The sequence below is a fragment of the Trametes versicolor genome, assembly GCF_000271585.1.
Source record: "Trametes versicolor FP-101664 SS1 unplaced genomic scaffold TRAVEscaffold_10, whole genome shotgun sequence".
Classification (NCBI taxonomy): domain Eukaryota; kingdom Fungi; phylum Basidiomycota; class Agaricomycetes; order Polyporales; family Polyporaceae; genus Trametes; species Trametes versicolor.
This window is the reverse complement of record NW_007360330.1, coordinates 1,075,821-1,093,981: the sequence shown is the minus strand read 5'-3', so window position 1 is coordinate 1,093,981 and position 18,161 is coordinate 1,075,821. Positions and strand designations below refer to the sequence as shown.

The 18,161-nt window shown below is 59.6% G+C and overlaps 7 protein-coding genes across 7 annotated transcripts; 4 read left to right on the top strand and 3 right to left on the bottom strand.

Moving 5' to 3' along the window:
- Positions 1-446: 446 nt before the first annotated feature.
- Positions 447-1,728, top strand: TRAVEDRAFT_51072 (uncharacterized protein; the record flags this gene model as incomplete). The annotated part of the gene is made up of 2 exons (XM_008043794.1): positions 447-455; positions 553-1,728. The coding sequence occupies 2 exons, from the start codon at positions 447-449 to the stop codon at positions 1,726-1,728; spliced, it is 1,185 nt and encodes a 394-aa protein (XP_008041985.1).
- TRAVEDRAFT_73974 (glutathione S-transferase C-terminal-like protein) lies at positions 1,667-2,942 on the bottom strand (the record flags this gene model as incomplete). Its single annotated transcript, XM_008044061.1, has 2 exons — positions 1,667-2,617; positions 2,895-2,942. The coding sequence occupies 2 exons, from the start codon at positions 2,940-2,942 to the stop codon at positions 1,826-1,828; spliced, it is 840 nt and encodes a 279-aa protein (XP_008042252.1). The 3' UTR covers positions 1,667-1,825.
- A 754-nt stretch (positions 2,943-3,696) lies between these two features.
- TRAVEDRAFT_51070 (uncharacterized protein) lies at positions 3,697-4,497 on the top strand (the record flags this gene model as incomplete). The annotated part of the gene is made up of 1 exon (XM_008043793.1): positions 3,697-4,497. One exon carries the CDS (start codon positions 3,697-3,699, stop codon positions 4,495-4,497), a length of 801 nt encoding a protein of 266 aa, XP_008041984.1.
- A 132-nt stretch (positions 4,498-4,629) lies between these two features.
- On the bottom strand, positions 4,630-7,480 carry TRAVEDRAFT_51069 (uncharacterized protein; the record flags this gene model as incomplete). Its single annotated transcript, XM_008043792.1, has 3 exons — positions 4,630-6,066; positions 6,842-7,087; positions 7,142-7,480. The coding sequence occupies 3 exons, from the start codon at positions 7,478-7,480 to the stop codon at positions 4,630-4,632; spliced, it is 2,022 nt and encodes a 673-aa protein (XP_008041983.1).
- A 1,105-nt stretch (positions 7,481-8,585) lies between these two features.
- On the bottom strand, positions 8,586-9,588 carry TRAVEDRAFT_60297 (histone-fold-containing protein). Its single transcript, XM_008044060.1, has 4 exons — positions 9,275-9,588; positions 9,088-9,192; positions 8,909-9,033; positions 8,586-8,849 (listed from the first exon to the last, which is right to left on the bottom strand). The coding sequence occupies exons 1-4, from the start codon at positions 9,468-9,470 to the stop codon at positions 8,826-8,828; spliced, it is 450 nt and encodes a 149-aa protein (XP_008042251.1). The 5' UTR covers positions 9,471-9,588; the 3' UTR covers positions 8,586-8,825.
- Positions 9,589-10,015: 427 nt separating this feature from the next.
- Positions 10,016-11,072, top strand: TRAVEDRAFT_172565 (histone-fold-containing protein; the record flags this gene model as incomplete). Its single annotated transcript, XM_008044059.1, has 4 exons — positions 10,016-10,184; positions 10,597-10,726; positions 10,784-10,850; positions 10,912-11,072. The coding sequence occupies 4 exons, from the start codon at positions 10,016-10,018 to the stop codon at positions 10,969-10,971; spliced, it is 426 nt and encodes a 141-aa protein (XP_008042250.1). The 3' UTR covers positions 10,972-11,072.
- A 1,953-nt stretch (positions 11,073-13,025) lies between these two features.
- Positions 13,026-14,278, top strand: TRAVEDRAFT_83958 (uncharacterized protein; the record flags this gene model as incomplete). Its single annotated transcript, XM_008044058.1, has 4 exons — positions 13,026-13,342; positions 13,532-13,580; positions 13,640-13,806; positions 14,236-14,278. Coding segments are annotated over 4 exons (576 nt in total), but the record flags the coding sequence as incomplete, so codon positions are not given.
- Positions 14,279-18,161: the final 3,883 nt, after the last annotated feature.

Below are 18,161 nucleotides of genomic sequence, written 5' to 3'. Positions count from 1 at the left end.
AGCCGGGTGCCAGACAGATACTATGTCCGGCGTTATGCCACCAGATCCGGCGCATGCGGAACGCGGCACTGCGACGGGTCGCGGAAGTGAGTAACGCTGGAACACGACTCTCCCTGTAGCGCAACGCACCATTATGTTTTGCGCGATGCGCCTCCGTACATACGCGAATAATGGGAAAGCAAGCTAACGTGGTGGTGAGGTGGCGTATGCCGGTTGAACAGGAGGTGAGTATAACGCCCGCTTTAGGGATATGAGGACCGACACAGACATAGATCTTGATGGGATCGGGGTCTGATCGCACGCGCTCATGCTCCCTCTCCTTGCCTCCGACCACCACCACCACTGGCTGCCATCTCAGGTGTGCCTCAGGCCTCCGTTGTAGGTTGGATGTATCTGGCCTCCTCATAGAGCACATTGGAATGGCTGCATAGGAATTCTGTTTAGCTATGATCATGGTAAGTCTTTATCCGTCTACGTTTGCGTAGTGGACCGTCCGATCTGCTACTATTCTAAACTCGAACTTATAGGGCCTCGCTCAATTTCTTTTAGCAGCTATACCGCCTCAAATATCCGGATAAACCAGACACAGAACTCCGCCCGCGATGCGATCTTTGTGCCCTCGCACTCCAGGAGCAAGACACTGCACTCACGCGTCTCAGCACACGCTCGTGGCGAGCAGAGCTCTGTTCTCACCTTCCCCGGAAGGATGTGTCTGGAGACGATCTGAACGGCGTTGAATCCAACCTGCAACATCGAGACCCCGCGGTAGCAGTCCAGCCCTCCTGCAATACCATTGATGTTGTCCCCGATGTGCGCGCGGACGAGAGCCAGATCCACTCGGAGATCCATGCCGTCCCTGTCGAGCTCACTATACGTCTCTTCGAACTTGTAACTGCCCTCGAGAACGGCCTGTGCGACGGCTGGTTCTCCACAACTGGCGTCGCCAAATTGATGCAGGTCTGCCGGCGCTGGCGCAGCATTGCACTCTCCACGCCTTCATTCTGGCGACACATTGACAGCACTCGACCGGTGCGCTGGATATCGCTCTGCTTGGAGCGCTCACGAGGCTGCACACTCGACGTCTCCCTCACTCTAGAGCGGCATGTTGACCCCACGGATGTGCTGGACCTCGTGCTGCCACATGCGCACCGGATCGGGTCCTTATATGCCAACTTATCAATGGGGCGTGGACACTACTGGCACATCCTGAAACCCCTCTTTGCCGCTGGTATGCCGGCTCTGGAGCGTCTGGAACTCGTCCCTTTGCGCGATCGCGACGATTTGCGCTATGCACGGCAGAAGACATGGGATTTCGGGATCTGTCTGGCAAACATGCCCTACCTCCGGTGGCTGTCCGTCGAGCAGGTTGTGCTCCCGTCTCCCCGGGACTTCTGGCAGGCCCTGCGAGTTTTGAAGCTGTACGACTACTCGTCCACCGGCTCTATCCCCCGCTCTATAGATGACCTCGTTGACGTCCTCGCTCGAAACCCGAAGTTGGAGGAGCTTCATATTCGCCTCTACACCGTTCTGGGAGAGAAGTCGATACGGATTCCGACAGTGGCACACCAGGGTAGCGCGCTGCGGCGACAGCCTGTAGCCCGGGTGCATCTTCCTCTTCTACATACCTGTTCGCTGCATGCTTATTCCGATTTTGTGGAGGAGCTCCTTTGTCGCGTTGAACTATCGGAAGATATTCTCGACGTTCGCACCATTCCCGTACCACGCTGATTTGACGAGCCGTTTACATTTTCTGGCTGCAAAAGAAGACCAGGCTAGTCATTACATTGTACAAGCATGATGTCCCTTTCTGACGCCGCGTGCACTTCTACTCCTCCCCATCAAGCTCCTCATAGTGCCGGAAGATACCCAAGCTGAACTTCTGCCTCTTCCCGCTCGCAATGTACTCCTTGATCCCCTTCTCTTCCTGGACGCGCTCGTGGAGCTTGAACAGGTTCTCGTACTTCTTCGTCTCCTTCAGCTTCGCCAGCCGCTTCGGGAACTGGAACAGCAGCCCGTCGATGACATGGAACAGCACGAGGTCCGCCGTCGTCGTCTGCGCGCCCACGAGGAACGTGCGCCCGGCCTTACTCTCCGCAGTCGCGGGGTTCGTCGCGAGCACGCTCTCGAAGTACTCGAAGAAGCGCGGGATGCGTACCTCGCGGAACACCTTCGCCGCGCGCGCCGCCTCCGCCCTCTGGTCCTCGTAGTACAGCGACGTCGCGACCGGGTGGTGCACGTCGTGCGTCTCGTTCTGGACGTCGAGCGCGGTCAGCGTCAGTTGGTGCACGACCGCGCGCTCCTCCTCCGCCTTCTCGAGCGCGTCCGCGTCCAACGCGCGGAAGGCCTCGCGCGCGGCCTCGCCGTGGGTGTCTAGCGCGTTGCCGTGCACGCCCGCGAGTCCGCATCGGGGGGCGATGTGGTTTAGGATGTTACCGGTCTGCGACAGCACGCGGCCGGAGGGCAGTTGGAGTGCGGGTGGGGCAAAGTGCGGCGGGGTGCCGACTTTGGCGGGGGAGGCGAGGGTGCTCATGAGGTCTGACGACCGCTCGGTGTACGGGATGCCCGCGTATTCGAGCGCGAGACGGACGTATTCGCCCCGTCCGGGTATTCCAGGCCACTAGAAAGTAACGCTATCAGCATCCATCTTGTAGGTCCCCCTAGCCGTTATCAAAACGATAGGCCCCCGTCAAAGACTCCACAGATAGCCTTTTATGCGCAGAGGTGGCGGCGACTCTTCGCAAGTAGCGGAGGTACGCAGGCCTGGAGAGGTCTGGCTATAGGTGCGTGCCCCCTTGCTCTCCCCGCATCGCCGCCCAAACCAGCTGCTCGTGACAATTATTGCGATGGGCTCATCGTTCTGACGGCGGCTGCAAAGACTGTCAGGGGTGACTCACGTAGTAGAGGACATATTCGTCGGTGCGTTGCTTTTTGGGTGCGCTCATGGTGTGCGAGAGTCTTGCGGAGTTGAAAGATCTGGCGTGGGTGGTGGTTCTCGCTGTGGTGGTGGTGAGACGGAAGAAGATAAACATACAGAGTTCAGATGCAGATCGTTCTTATAGTCAGCGGGCGGTCGGAGCACATGACGTCGCTGGGAAAGCTAGTAGGATGTTCGTACTGCCGTGGTCGAGGTGCGCGGCGATGGCTACCATTCGCAGCCAACCGAACAGTCAGTGTCGCTGAGTACTCCTACGCTACAGCTGTACCTGCAGTATATCGAATTCGTTCGGCATAGTGGCGTCTCTCAGTGGATAGAACTTACGCTGCCCGTGATGGCCGCCTATACGCCATACAGAAAGGTTGCGAAAAGGCACTCACTGGCAGGTTATCCCGGTTCCGACTATTCAGTCAAGTGACTCGACTTGCAGGCGCAGTGGTTGGATTGTCACCAGCACAGTGGCCCCTGCTGCGGTGCTGACTCTGTGCAGGAGATGTGCTTACCAACGTGCCGCGGCATCTGCCGAAGCAGTGTCTAGGTTCGAATTCGACCGATTCTTGACGGATTCGCAGCTGTACCATCTTGAACAGCGCAAGCCTTGAACCTACCTAACTCCTCTCGCATACGTGCTGTATCCTATTTTAAACCAGAACAACGATAGTAAGCATCCTACCAAACTGTAACTCATTCGACTGCTGACGCTCAATTAATGCAGAAACACGCTGCGGCGACCCCGCTTATCACCTTGCACATCGCTAGGAATGTCCAGTGGCAACTGTGTTTACGACAAGCCTCTCCGGTCTAAGGACAGGCAACGTGGCATCTCCGAGATCATAGTGACTGCGTCCGGCTCAGTCAACACAACAGTGAACGAGCCAAACGTCTTTCATTGGCAGTTGTACCTCGCGCTGGACGAGGCACCGGATAGCTCTGCACCAGACACAAAATCCGTCCTCATCGACATGATCCCCGCCAATCCTCCTACTGGCACGATGTACCTCAGTAGTCTTTCCACCCGAGGGCTCGACGCCCAACCCAAGATCGAGCTCGCGATCAGCACCTCTGGGACGCCACCTCCCACTGTTCAGCGGCTCGTGGATTTATTCTTCGAGAACGGCATGGCTCGCTACAAGTTCGACGACAGTGGCTCAGGGTGCCTGCACTGGCTTATGACCGGGATGCAGCACCTTGAAGATGCGGGTCTTGTCGAGCCGGGAGCGAGCGAGCGCCTGCGTGCCTTCCATCGCGAGCAGGTCAAGCTCCATCCGGAGAGGCATCCGATGCCTGTCAGGCAGGGCACGTTTTACTGGTATGTTGCTTTCATATCTCTCATGCTACAAGGGTTCAACGATGATATCGTCCCAGATGCTTGGTCCTCTATCGGGATTGCCTTCGCGAATGTAACTGTATTGATGTGGATATCAACTCACGAGGTGCTCCCACAATCGGGAGGAACGATTGTCTCTACCCCGAACGTGAGGCTGGTTTACAAGCCTAGTGTGCACAGAGCGTCTGACATGGTCTGGGGGCGGTTGCGGCACGATGCCATCTGTACTCCTTGAAATCAGCAAACTGTATTGACAGAGAGATGTGCTAGCAGCTAGTCGAATGGACTCGACTCGCCGGCCCCGACAGCGACGCGCCCCGTAAAAGCTATACGCCAGACGGGCCAGTCGTCCTGCCAGAGCAGCGCTCTACAACAACACCGGCTGCTTGTGGTCCTTGCCATTACGCAGCGCCCACTTTCTCTCTTGCGTGCGCACCACGACAAGCCTCCTGTACGTTACTTCAAACCTCCGCCAAGCCCACGACCCTGGCGGGGACCACTCGATATGAGACAGCTCCGGGAACACAAGTGACAAAAAAGACGCGACCGCGAACACGTCGTCCCCAACTAACCACCCACACGTCTGCAATCGCCTCACCTTGCACCCTGCACCGCCCTGCAGGGGGACGGGCGGGTGCCCCAGCCCGTCGAAGTCCGGCACGGCGCTGCGCATGTCGACCGCGACTGCAAGCTCCCGTAGATCCGCGCAGCGCCGCACGAGCGGGACGAGGCCCGCGAGGGTCGCCCGGGGGCGATCTGGGGCGTCAGTGCCGGGGGGCAATTGGTGCGTGGCTCCCCTGAAGCGGCGCCAGCGGGGACGCGGCCACTCGAACTCGAGCGTGTGGAGGGCGGGCCACGCGCGTGACATCGCGTCGAGCATGGAGTCGTCCACAACGACTTTTGCGCCTTGCTGGACGCGGAGCGACCGGAGCGCGTGCAGGGCGAGCAACGGCTTGAAACACGGGGAGTGGAGGATGATGCTGTGGTCCGCATGGTCTTGGTTGCCCAGGAAGATCGTGATATGCTGGAGAGTGCCGGGGCAGGTCAGGCCGCCGAGGGCCACGGAGAAGCTGGTGAAGAGCGCCTCAGTTTCGTTATTCTCTGGCCTGCGCAAATACAGTGTGACGGAGTGCAGAGACGTGGGGGTGATGGTCTTGAGGAGCGTGAGACAATATTCGTGGGTGTCGTTCATGGGCCTCATCGCTACTAGGTCGAGTTCTTGGAGCGCGGCGAAAAACCCCCCGTGCGGTTCGCGGGAGAGTTCATTCCAGTCGCTGGGTTCTGCGCGTGGTTGGATATAGACCGTCCGGACATACGGAAGCCTCCCGAGAGCGAGCAATGCGTCGAATGCAATGGACACTCCATGCCCGATGAAGCTGGTCAGACGAGAGAGCTGTGCAATCTCAATGCCCCGCAGACTATGCAGCTGATCTGTAGAGCGTTCAGAGAGCTTGAGGCTCTCTACGTGCGGAGCTAGCATAGCCAAGTCCCTGATGACGTCGCGCAGGTGGTCGAAGTCGGGATGGTCAACCAGGTCGAGTTTCACCGCTTGCAGAGACCGCGAGAAGTAAAAGCTGACGGGCAGAAGGACACCGTTGTTAGGGGAAAGCGGCCCCTCGGGGCAGGAGAGCGAGCAGAGGCTCGGGAGGCATGGTTTCGGGCAGCGGGCCTGCAGCATATCGTAAACGTTGCATGCGAGGCGTTCGACGACCTTGCGCGGATCTTGGCTGTGAATACAACGAACACGCGGGGAATGTTTGTGCCAGCGTGTGAAGTCATCCGGAGTGGGCTCTCGGCAGAACGACTAGAGGTAGAAAGTACTGCATCAGCAAACTATATCTCAGAAGCAATATGTCGAACACTTGGAGATATTGGTTTCCCTAGCCATGACTAGGGCTTTTCGATAGGATCAAATGCGCCGGAGCACTTACCATCTCTGCTTGAGGGCGAATTACTCGTAGATCTTCAGGAAGGAGGAGAAGCAAAGGCCAAACAGACGGAAGAGTATGCCAGATGGCGTCAAGGGCAGGTTCAGAGAGAAAGCGGCAGGTGCGTGCAAGAGACAGCAGCTCTTTGAAGTCTTTCGGCCACTGGCAGTGACAGTAGGAGTGCTCGCTGATGGTGTTCCAGCATATCAAGGATATGATATCTGGAGGGAGTGAAGAGAGTGTTGGGGCAGCCAAGGTCATCGCATCCAACGAGATGAGATGGCTACGTCTGCAGGTGGACAGGCGGGTGATATTCGCAATATGTTCCTTCGCTGGCGGGGCGACCACGGTAGTCAGACTCAAGAGCGAGCAAGGGCGAGTACTTGCCATCACAGTGACTCGTGGACCCGGCAACACTCCGAAGCGCGTCTATCATAGGTGACGGCACGCGGCCACCGTGCTCGACGCGTCTCCCAGTCCGACTGCGGGCTCGGAATGTTTCTCTTTCCTCCTCATCGTCGTTCTCCGATACCCTCGCAGCCAAAATAGCAGTCTCCGTTTGAAGCATGCAATCTGAGGTCCTGGAGAGTCTGGAGCTGCGATTAACTCCGCCTGGCATTGTCAGAAAATGTAGAATAGTACTTGAATTACTAGTTTCATGGCGATCGGCGGTTCCGCGAAGTAGCGCAGACCACGCAGCGTGGCCGTGGATGGCGGTGGCTCCAGCACGGGCTCCGTACACCCGAGGCGCATTGCCCGGAGGCGCGGCCACACGACGATCATGTCTCCACAGAGGGCATCGGAGATCTTGCGCGGAATCTCCAGCCACGCGAGGGCGACGTCGACGAGGTCCAGCATGCGGAGCGTCGCCAATGAAGAGCGTCCGTGGTGCTCGTCCTTGCCCCCCCTCATAGAGCGGCACCTCGGAACGTTTGCCTACAGGAGACTCACGAAAAGCGTGGAAAGCGTCATTGGAGCGTTGCACAGGTGATACGCGCTCGCGAGGAATGACAGCTCGAGCGTGTCGAGCGGCGGCCCGAACCTGCGCACGAAGAGGTCGACGACGGTGTGCTGGTGGCGCTCTGAGGTGCCGCCGGTGATAGAGGGTGTACTGTCGGCCGCGGCAGCAGGGCAGGCTTTTGAGCAGATCATGCACCACTTGAAACGGCGCGTCCATCGAGAATGCAAGGAGGGCGTCGAAGTGGGAGACAGCGAGAGGTTGAAGAGCGCCTGGCGAAACGCGAGGACGTTGGGGCTGATCCTGATGTCCGGAGGCTCACCAGGGGGCATAGCATGTCAACGATAGAGAACGAAGTGCGCAAGAAGGCCCGCCGTTCCATATGATCTCCAGATAGGCCAGCGACGCACAACAGTGGCGAGTAATGCCGCGGGTCCCCTCCGATAGCGTGGTCAGGACATCCCAGCGTGTGCCGCCAAAGTCGGTAGCGATGAATGCGGCATTGATAGACACCACGGCGAGGGATAGGACGACGAAGGACGAGAATGGCTGAACGAACCCCTCGTGAGGGATGTCCTAGCGGAGACGCTCGAGATTCGGAAACTTGTGTCCGACTCCAATTCGATGTCATGGACGTGGCGTGTGTATCTGGCTACACACCTAGGGACCGTTGGGGTTATCTAACGGAAGGGTGTAAGCAGAGCTCGGATGGCATGCAAGGCCAACGTACAATGGCGCTGCCGGACTCGGTGTCCAAAACTGTCCCATAGCGAAAGAACTGGATTGATGTTGTCCAGACACTTTCACAGCATGGCCACAGCCATAGGAGATGTGGTTTTGCAGACTACTGCCAGGGATGCAAGCGTCTGTCGTCCCTCGTCTAGGTCCGCCGCTAGAGGATTCGTAAGACACCGTAAGATGCATCGTAGTAGCTCGTCGCACGCACACACCGCGAAGCAGTTGGATGATCTGTTGAACTCCAAACAGAACGGTGTGGGTCCCTGAGGGTCAGATATACAACGCAGTCTTCCTTACAGCAGGCGTCACGGCACGGATATTGGGCGGAAGTCGCGTCGTGTGTATGCTGAGTAAAGCAGGATATGGGGCGTTGAAGTTCGGGGTTACCCCCTTGCAGTCCTAAACGGGTTCGTTAAACACATGTGGGGCTCATTGCGCCGTGCAGCAGAACGGGACTAAGGGGTGGGCCTGGACCAAGAGAATAGAGAAATCTTCGCGAGCATTGAGATGGATTAAGCAACGATGCCTCTGCTACGTGGGCTGTCAAACTATGTTAACCACAGGGCCCATCACAACTGCGTAAGGAAGTAGAACGCACATATATAATTTACGGGTCTGTGTGATGTGCATGTATGCATGTTGAAGGGTGACCCAGAGTGAACGTTCGATAGACTTAAGCATGTGCGCTCCTATCAGACTCGACAAGACAGGGTAAATCCATTCGATTGATACCGCGGACAAAGACATGAGAGAAGAGGAAAGATAAGACTAGGAATCGTACAATACAAGTGCAGACCGGATACGCGTACCGCCGCACGCACACAGACAGAGATACAACAATGTCCGCCCCTCCCACAACCAACCACGCAGAGTGGATGGTGTACAACCACGGCCGTCGATGGACAGCGCGCGGCTACGCCAGCTGGTATATGGAGGCGCCTACTTCGCTCCCGCGCTCGAGAACTGCGGTAAAGGGCATTGTGAGCAAAAAGGTAACGAACTAGATGGTCTGTAAAGCGTACCTTGGTGACCGACTTCGTGCCCTCGGAGATGGCGTGCTTCGCGAGCTCACCGGGCAGGATCAACCGTACGGAGGTCTGGATCTCACGCGACGAGATCGTCGACTTCTTTGAGTACGACGCAAGCTCTGCAAGATGTTGTCAATATCGAACACATATGAATCATAGAAGATAGCACATACTCGACGCCTCAGTCGCAATGCGCTCGAAGATGTCGTTGACGAACGAGTTGAGGATGGCCATCGCCTTGTTGGAGATACCAGTGTCAGGGTGTACCTGCTTGAGGACTAGTGACGCGTCGAAGTCAGTCCAACCGTATCACATTTACACTGGGCGCGCCCCAGCCTAGGTCGCGCACGGACCACTCACCCTTGTAGATGTAAGAGGAGTAGGTCTCCTTGCGGCCCTTCCTGCGCTTCTTCTTCTCGCCGTCAGCGGCGCCGCCCGACGCCTTCGCGGTCTTCTTCGCGGCCTTCGCGCCACCCTCGCTGGTGGTCTTCGCGGGGGCCTTGGAGGCAGTGGACGCGGGGGCCTTTCCGGCGGTGGATGCGGGCTTGGGGGCCATTGCTATCTCAGAGTATCTCGGGTAGTTGGAGTTGGTTCGGTGTGAAAGTCGCGAGCAACGGATGCGCTACGCGTACAAGAGGTGGGTGAGGGTGGTCAAGGTGGTAGTGCGCGAGGGCTGGGGGCGGGCGGGGTGGTGGTTGCGGCTGAAGTTCGAGAGGCTGCTCGCGCTCGGGGGCGTGTCGCTTATAAACTGGCGCCACGCGTGTGTGGCCGTGTTTGCGCGCGCGCGCGACGCGTGTCACGTGCGGGCGCGTTGTTGAACGGCGATCAACAGGCAGGCGCGGTAACGTGAGCCGAACAACGCGCGCGTCGGCGCGCTATAAAGGCCAAGGCGTGGCTTTCTTTGCGCCCTCCACCTTCCTCCTCAATACCCCCCCGCTTTGCCTCTCTGTCAGCTGTTTGACTTCGTGAGTTTTGTTGTCTTTGAAGCCTCGTCGCCTTTTACGTGCGGGAGTACTTATACCGGGCTCTGTCTCAGACCTCCTCACACTCACCACCCACACTCTTCACCCTCAACCACCCCAACACTTCAATTAACCAACAATGTCTGGCAAGGGTAGCGGCAAGTCCAAGTCTGGAGGAAAGGCGTCTGCGGACGCAAGCAAGTCACAGTCTCGCTCGGCGAAGGCGGGTCTCCAGTTCCCCGTCGGTCGTGTCCACCGTCTCTTGAAGAAGGGCAACTACGCTCAGCGCGTCGGTGCTGGCGCACCAGGTAAGCACCGTCCCCTCTGCACAAGCCGTTATGTGGAACTTGGGTTGGGTTAGCATGTGCGATATATTGCATTGTGCGCTGTGGACCTAGGTGTTCACAGCCACAACCACCGCATTCACTCGTTGCTCAGTTGGTACGTCGAGGCTCTCAGCAAGGAGCTCGATGTGTCAATTGAGGAACGATGGGGGCTAGTCGGAGTTGGTTTCTAGTCCATGACGTGCGCATATAGCGGGCGTAGACTATGCAAGCAATAGTTTAACGCAAAGCAAGTGTGACTTGCAAAGCAAGGCATGGCGTGGCTTTTCCAAAGCGCGTCAATGCTACAAAGCCCTCTACACATTGCATTGAACATATTCCCTTCCCGTTCTTTTCCCTCTTCTATGTACGGCACGGGCTCACACGGCATGCGCAGTCTACCTCGCGGCGGTACTCGAATACCTCGCTGCCGAGATTCTGGAGCTGGCGGGCAATGCCGCGCGGGATAACAAGAAGCAGCGTATCGTGCCCCGGCATCTGCAGCTCGCCATCCGGAACGACGAGGAGTGAGTCTCTTCTATTGCATTCCCACCAGGCGTGCGCTAACCGTGGCTTCTTCACAGGCTGAACAAGCTCTTGGGCGACGTCGTGATCTCGCAGGGTGGTGTGGTGCCGTTCATTAACCCCGAGGTGAGAGCGCAGCCGTTCAATTGTCCGTCTTCTCGCACTGACGTATGCCGTTGTGTTGCAGCTCTTGCCGAGCAAGACGTCGCAGAAGGGGCGGAAGAGCGACGCGTCGCAGGAGGTCTGAGCGCGCTCGTCTCGGCTCTGTGGACGTTTCTCTGGTCTCTTCGTGTATGAACAGCGTGTATGGGTATGCTAGTGTATGTTTATTGATGCGTTGTTGCGAATCTCTTCGAAGTGTTTGCATCTCGCATGATGGAAGACCAAGAATCACAGGTTGCCGGTGTGGGAGGAGCACCCGAGAATTCGTAGTTCTGGGGCGAATCGCTATAACGTGAAGTTCGACGAATGCTAGCGCAGACGCGTTCGGAGAAGAGCACGATGAGAGCGATATGACGTCAAGCGAGTTTAGAGGGTGCTGATGCGTGAAAGAGGGTCCCGCGGCTGCGCAGCGCAACGGAGGCGCGTTTCAGCATGAGCTCGGTCCGTGGCAGCGTGCATACAGGGGCGCCGGCGGTGCGAGGGTGCGGCGGTGATCTGCGAGTGGCCGACGTCGGGGGGCGGGGAAAGAGCGCAACGGCGGGCGGGGAATGTTCAGGGTTGTGAGGGGGAGAGTGAGTGACGTCATGCCACGTGGGGGTAAAAGATGCAGCGGCGGGGTCGGTGGAGCGCGACACTGGCCTCGCTCCATATCCGGACTCTCTCTTTCGCCGCTTTTCGTCCTGATCTCTGCCACTGTCTCCTCACCCACCCACCCCGCACCCGACCCGCCGTCGCCACCACGCCAGACGCTGCCAGCACGGCCCACACCCACACCACCACCACGAACACCACCACGAACACGACGACGATCTCCCCCCGACGCGCGACGCGGACGATCGCGCGAGCAGCCCTGGCGGACTCAGTTGAGTGTCCCCAGTCAGACTAGCACGAGAACATACACTGCAGGACCCGCCCTGAGTGCGTAGTCCTGTTTTCGACATGGCAGGCCCGACGATGGCCCACCCGGTGCGTCCCCCGCCCCCGCCTGCGCGTCCAGGCCCTCCCTCCTCGCGACGAGCTGACGTCGTTCTTCGATCCCCGCGCGTGCCGCCGTGTGTGTCGCACCCAATCATTCCTCCGAACCGCCGCCACCGTTGCCCTCGCCAGCTGCCAGACCCGCCCGCCTTCACCCTCCCTCCACATCCCTCCTCCCACCAACCACCACCGACACAACCCCTTCCTCCATCCGCGCAGCCCTCCGCCATTTCCCTCCCTCCACACCCGCACTCGCAGTCGCATTCCCACTCTTCCAGTTTACACAATACACCGTCACCTGCGCACGCTGCGACACATCCGCGCTCCTCCCCTCACTCCACTTCGCCCGGTGACAGCAACGCTGGGACGAGCAACCTTCCTTCCGCGCTAAGCGGAGACCCTTCGCCATCTGCCGCCCGCCCGTCCGCAGCGGGTTCCGGCCCTACAAACGACGACATCGAAGCTGTCATTCAAATGGCGATGGCCTCGTCAAATTCACCGCGCACGACCAACCCACCCAGGGACACACGGACACAGCTCTTCGTAGGCAATGTACGTCCATCTCCAGTTACGTTGTGCGTTTGCGTCTTGCTCTCTCTTTCTCCGTCCTGCGCACGATCCACCGCTCGGGATGCATGCGTTACGAACGCCGTTCCGAATACCTCCCGAAGTAGTTCGTCTCCGCGATACGTCGGACAGTCCGGCGGCAATCCGTCTACGCAATGCCTTTGTCTCGCGCGAGAAGGAGGGTAGCAACGCCCGAGTGGAGCGCACGGACGCGAGTGGGAGCCGGTGTGGGGTGGCGATCGCCTCGCCGGCGTCGGCTCTGTTGCTGCGCACGTCTCTACGGCGGTTGGTCGCGTTTGCATAGCGCGTAAAGCCGGGCTTGACGCGTCCAAATGCGCAGTGTGTAAAAAGTGGTGGCCAACCTTTGTACGAGGCGCGGGTTGTTTTGGACCCGGCGCGCGAACATCTGCGTCTTGAGCCGATCGTACAGCGCTTCACTGGTTCGCGTACTTCTTTGTACTTCGGGCCTGTACGAGCTGTGCCGCGACCCGATATTGGCATCTCTTCGAAGTTGCAGCGCGGTGGCGGTGTCTCGTCCTCGTCGAATCTACCGTCAAAAATGTCCGTGAATCAGAACACTGACGCCATGGCTCCCAGTTACCATACCGCGTACGCTGGCAAGACCTCAAAGACCTTTTCCGCCGCGCAGGCACAGTTCTGCGCGCGGATGTCTCCCTTGGGCCCGACAACCGTTCGCGCGGGTACGGTACCGTGCTTCTTGCTACCGCAGAGGACGCGGGGCGTGCTGTCGACATGTTCAACGGCTACACCTGGCAGACGCGCACGCTCGAGGTTCGCCCAGATCGCATGGGCGAGGAGCTCGGGATGGCCGCCGCGGCCGCAGCCGTGCCGTTCGCTGGTGTCGGCGTCGGTATCGGCGTTGGCGGCCTGGGCGCGAACCTGGGCGTAGGTGTGTTTGGAACGCCGCTGCTAGGCAGTTTGTCACCAGCCGCGGCGTCGCTGAGCGGGGCGGGCACGCCTGCCGCCGCGGTTGCGGGCGGATCGGGGCTTGCGAGTCCTGCGCCCTCGTTAGCGCGGTTTGCAGGCCTTTCGCCGTTTGGTGCGGGGTCTACGCTCGGCGACGACGATGGCCCTGGATCAAGACCTGGTACCAATGGTGGACAGTCGAGTAGGAATCTGTTCGTCGGGAACGTGAGTGCTTGCACGTACAGCGATACAAGAAATGTACTCATGGATAGCGCGTATAACAGCTGCCGTTCCACATCCAGTGGCAGGACTTGAAAGACCTGTTCCGCCAGGCGGGCGCAGTACAGCGTGCCGACGTTGCGCTCGGTGCTGACGGTCGATCAAGAGGCTTCGGGACCGTGAGCTTCTCGAATGAGACGGACGCCGAGCGCGCGGTGCGGATGTTCAACGGGTGAGTGCGCCATCTTTGAGCCTGTCTTGCGGGGATATCGAACTGTGTGCATAACGAATCTGCTCTGGGGGACTGCTCTTGGTATTTGAGGGAGGGCGCATGGGCGCGCGGAATATTGTGGATCCCCGGCCAACGACGTCACCGGTCTGGACCGCTCGGTAGGTTGGGGCCTACGCTGCGTACAGTGTCGTGTGTAATGTGTTTCGATTCGGACTCGGGACAACAACGTCCGTGTTTTCCGGGGCATGTCGACTCAGCGAAGGTGGTCCTGGTTCCTTAAGCAGGGGCACTGCCACCTTTCGAGGGCGTCGATCTAATCAGGGCACCCCGGTACCTCATTCAGAGAATCACAGATCCCCCGCGAACCTGTGCATGCGTCCCGGCGATACGCAGCGCGAATGCCCGACGCTGACGTTTCCTTTCGAACAGGTACGAGTACAACGGCCGGCCGCTCAAGGTACACTTCGACAAGTTCGCAGCGCCGTCGAGCTCCTCGGCGCCGCTCGTCGGGCCAGGGGCGTCGTCGACGCCGCATTCCCCAGCGACGTTCGCGTTCTCCCCGTCGCCCTTCGGCTCGCCGTACGGCCAGCAGCAGCAGCAGCAGCCGTCGCTCGCGCGCACGTCGTCGCTCGCGCAGCAGCTCCTGCAGCAGCAGCTCGAGCACGGGCGGGGCGGCAGCCCGGCATCCCCACTCGCAGCGAGGCGGCCGAGCGGGCCGTATGGGTATCCAAGTGGCGGGTACGACGATAGCGCGGATATGGAGAGCCTGTCGCAGCAGCTTGCGCAAAAGCTCGCGCTTGCGTCGTCGTCTACGGTGCCTCAATCACCTACGTCTGCTCTCGCGCAGCAACAGCAACAACAGCAGCAGCAGCAGCAGTACGCACGACAGCAGTCGCAGGCACCTACGCACATCCCGATTCCCTCTGCGCTCCAGTCGCCGTATACATTCGACTTCTTGCATTCGGGGCCGACGACGCCGTACGACGTGTACGACCTCGGGACGTACCAGCGGATGAGCATGAGCATGGGCGACCAGGCGTACTACCAGCAGCAGTACCAGCAGGCGCAGCAGCAGCAACAGCAGCAGCAGGACCAGTACAACGCCGCCTTCGCCGCAAGTATGGAGGCGGCGTCGTCACAGCAGAAAAGGGACAGCGCGCAGTCGCAGAGCGCGATGGCCTCCGAGTCTGCTTCATCGTCGACATCACCTCCGTCGTTGGCAGCTTCGGGCACGCCTACGCAGCCGGGACAGTCGACCTCACCGACATCGTCGAGATCGCACGCGACCCCACAGCAACATCCTGCGCACCCCGGTCCCATCGCGCTCCCGCCGCCACCGCCAGTGACGGCTTTCCCCGTCCCGCCCCCGCACACGCTCTCGCCGCAGTACGCGTCGCCGCACATGCAGGGGCACCCGATGAGCCCGATGCACCATCCGCTCATGGGCATGTCGATGCCGATGATGACGCCGCACGGGCTCCCGCCCATCACCCCCAGCATGCCCTCCTTCACGTTCCTCCCGCAACCCTCCCCAGGGCTGCCGTCGCCCGCGGCGGTCGAGTCGAACGAACAGCGCCAGGCACAGCACGCACACGCACAGGCGCAGGCGATGATGCACATGCAGCACGTCATGACGCCGTTCTCCCCCTTCTCCCCCGGGGTCACGATGTCCCCTGGGGCATTCTGGGGCCGTCCGGGCTCGGGCGCGAACCCGTTCATCAACGCCGCGGTTGGGGCGCCTGTGCGGCCTGGACAGACGTACTACACCGCGTACCCGCAGCAGATGCAGCAGCAGCCGCAACAGCAGCAGCAGCAGGAGCCGGACCAGCAGAGCCAGTCACAAGCGGGCGAGCAGGAGGGCCGCCCGCCGGATGGGTACTTCCCGCCCGTCGCAGTGTCGGTCGCGATGGCGCAGGGCAGCGCCGTCGCGCGCGAGGAGCCCGCGGGGTACTTCCCGTGGGTGCCGCCATCCAATGCCGCAGAGGCGCACCAGCAGCAACAGCAGCAGCAGCGTGAGCTGCGCACGAGCGGGCTCGCGTACGAGATCCTGCGGGACGACAGCGCGAGCGCGAACGCGGCGGCCGCGGCGCACCGGGAGACGAAGGACAGCCCGAGCGCGAGCGACACGACGGCGGGGACGGGGACGACGGCGGGCGCGGAGAGCTCGCGCGGGACGTCGTGGCACACGGACTCGGAGGGCGCGGTGGACGACGCCGAGTCGCCGCTTGCGAACGGGCACGATGGGCACCACGGGAACGGGAAGCCGCGCGCGTACTCGGCGGAGACGGGTGCGGGCGCGGGGTCGGAGCGCGGCTTGCAGCGCGCGGACTCGGATCCCGTAAGGAAGGCGTTGGCGGAGCAGGGCGCGTTGTGAACTTGGAGCAGACTGAGTAAGTCTGTCTGGACCGGGTGAGATGGCGATGGGGGGATGGACGGTCGATGGTGAATGGATCATTTGGCGGGCGGGGAGCTCGAGAAGGACGGGCGCTCTCCGCCCTCGCACACTTGCACAGTCTACTCAGTATTTGTTGGTCGCATTGCGTTGTTGTTGAATCGGGATGTAGAGGCATGCATGGTCAGGTAACAAGTATCTTATTCATTCCCCACTAGGTGTCGTATATACCACCGTCGAAGTATACAATGTCTGTTGTTTCTTGCAGTTCAGCGCGCGCCGGTCGACTTGGCCGCATGCAAATGCCGCATCGAAATTCGCATTAGAGCTGTTTCGCAACGCGTTTGCCCTGCCTCGGGTGGAGCTCGTTTGGCCTTGCTCCAGACGTCTCTCGCATGGACTTTGGCCTTGCTCCACTCCTGATTGGTACTACCCCACGCAAAATCGCCCGTTGCGAAATAGCTCTATTCGGGCAGAATTTTATCATGGATACATATTCGCGAGACTCCCGTGTAAGCTGCTGAACGCTGAACGTCCAAAAATACAAGGCAGCACCTGCCTTGCTGGACACACGCGCTGCACAGCCTACCGAACCTTACACCAGAACTGCGACCTCAGCCAGCCCAGCTCCTCTTCCTGCTGAGCCAGCTCCTCTTCCTGCTGGCTGGCCAAGTACTTGCTCTCATCCCGTCAATCATAATCACGTCGAACACTTCTGGATCGTATTGTCAGGTACTCGGCCCTTTTTGGTTGAGTGACGAAGAGAAATTCATCTGATCATCGTACCGCTAGAAATCACCGGTCAACCACTCGTCCAAAAACTTCCGTAGTAGGATCTACCACAAGACTTTGACTATGGCACAGACCAGCATGCTCGGACGGACAGCACCTGTGCACTCTCTCCCGGTGGAAATCCTCCTCGAAGCCTTTGCATATGTTGCCGAGCCCGCCTCGAATTGCCCATCGCTCCCATCAGGCGCCGAAGCCAGGGCCCGTCAGCGGACGCAGCTCATGCTCGTATGTCAGCACTGGCGAACCATCATCACAGGGGCATCACGATTCTGGACCTCCATCGACTTCAGTCATGACTTGAAGTGGGTAGAACTATGCCTGCATCGTTCGAAGAAGAGCTCCATCGACGTACGCCTCGTCGGCCTATCCTGCGCATCTCTCAGAACGGCGACTCCCCTCATCCTGGCCGCACGGGCGCGGATTCGCAGCCTCACATTCCAGAGCAACTTGAAGACTATATCCGGTGCAATGCTTCAGCAGCTCTTCAGCGCACCGATGCCCGCTCTGGAGAACCTGTCGGTATCTCTCGACTGGCAGGACTCGGAGCACGGTTCGTCGAAGGTCGACCTCAGGCTTTCTGCGGAAAATCATCCGAGGCTGCGATCTTTGTCAGTCAGGGGCGCAGTGCTTCCTATCGAACCCTCAGTATGCTTCCCCATGAAATCCCTATCCATACACTGGCAGTGAAGCAGCAGCTCGGCGCCATAGCACATATTCTACCCGCATCTCGTCCATATCCTCCGTGAGGCTGCTCAGGCTCCTCCGCTGCCAGACATCGATCTCTCCAACCTCCTCCACCTGACCATGTTGACTACTATCTTCTCGGAGGGAATCATCGCCCCGCACCCGGAGAGCGCATGGAGGGCACTTTTGTCAGCGTGCCCGAACCTTCGGACGCTGGCCGTCTCAGAGCTCTCCTCTACCACTATTCCTCGTCCTCACTCCGACTGCGGCCACAACACTCATCCCATGTCCGGCCCTGTGCGTGCTGTTCATTACGTCGCGCGCCTACATGCGCTCTGAGAATGGATCATTTGGCGAGTGGGGGAGCTCGAGAAGCTTCCCAGAAGATATCGCAAACCTTGATGTGCGTTTCTATATTCCTCGGGAAGAACTCACGGAAGAGGCTGTCTCGGCTTTCCTCATCCCTCGTTTCCGCCCGGTGCTGGAA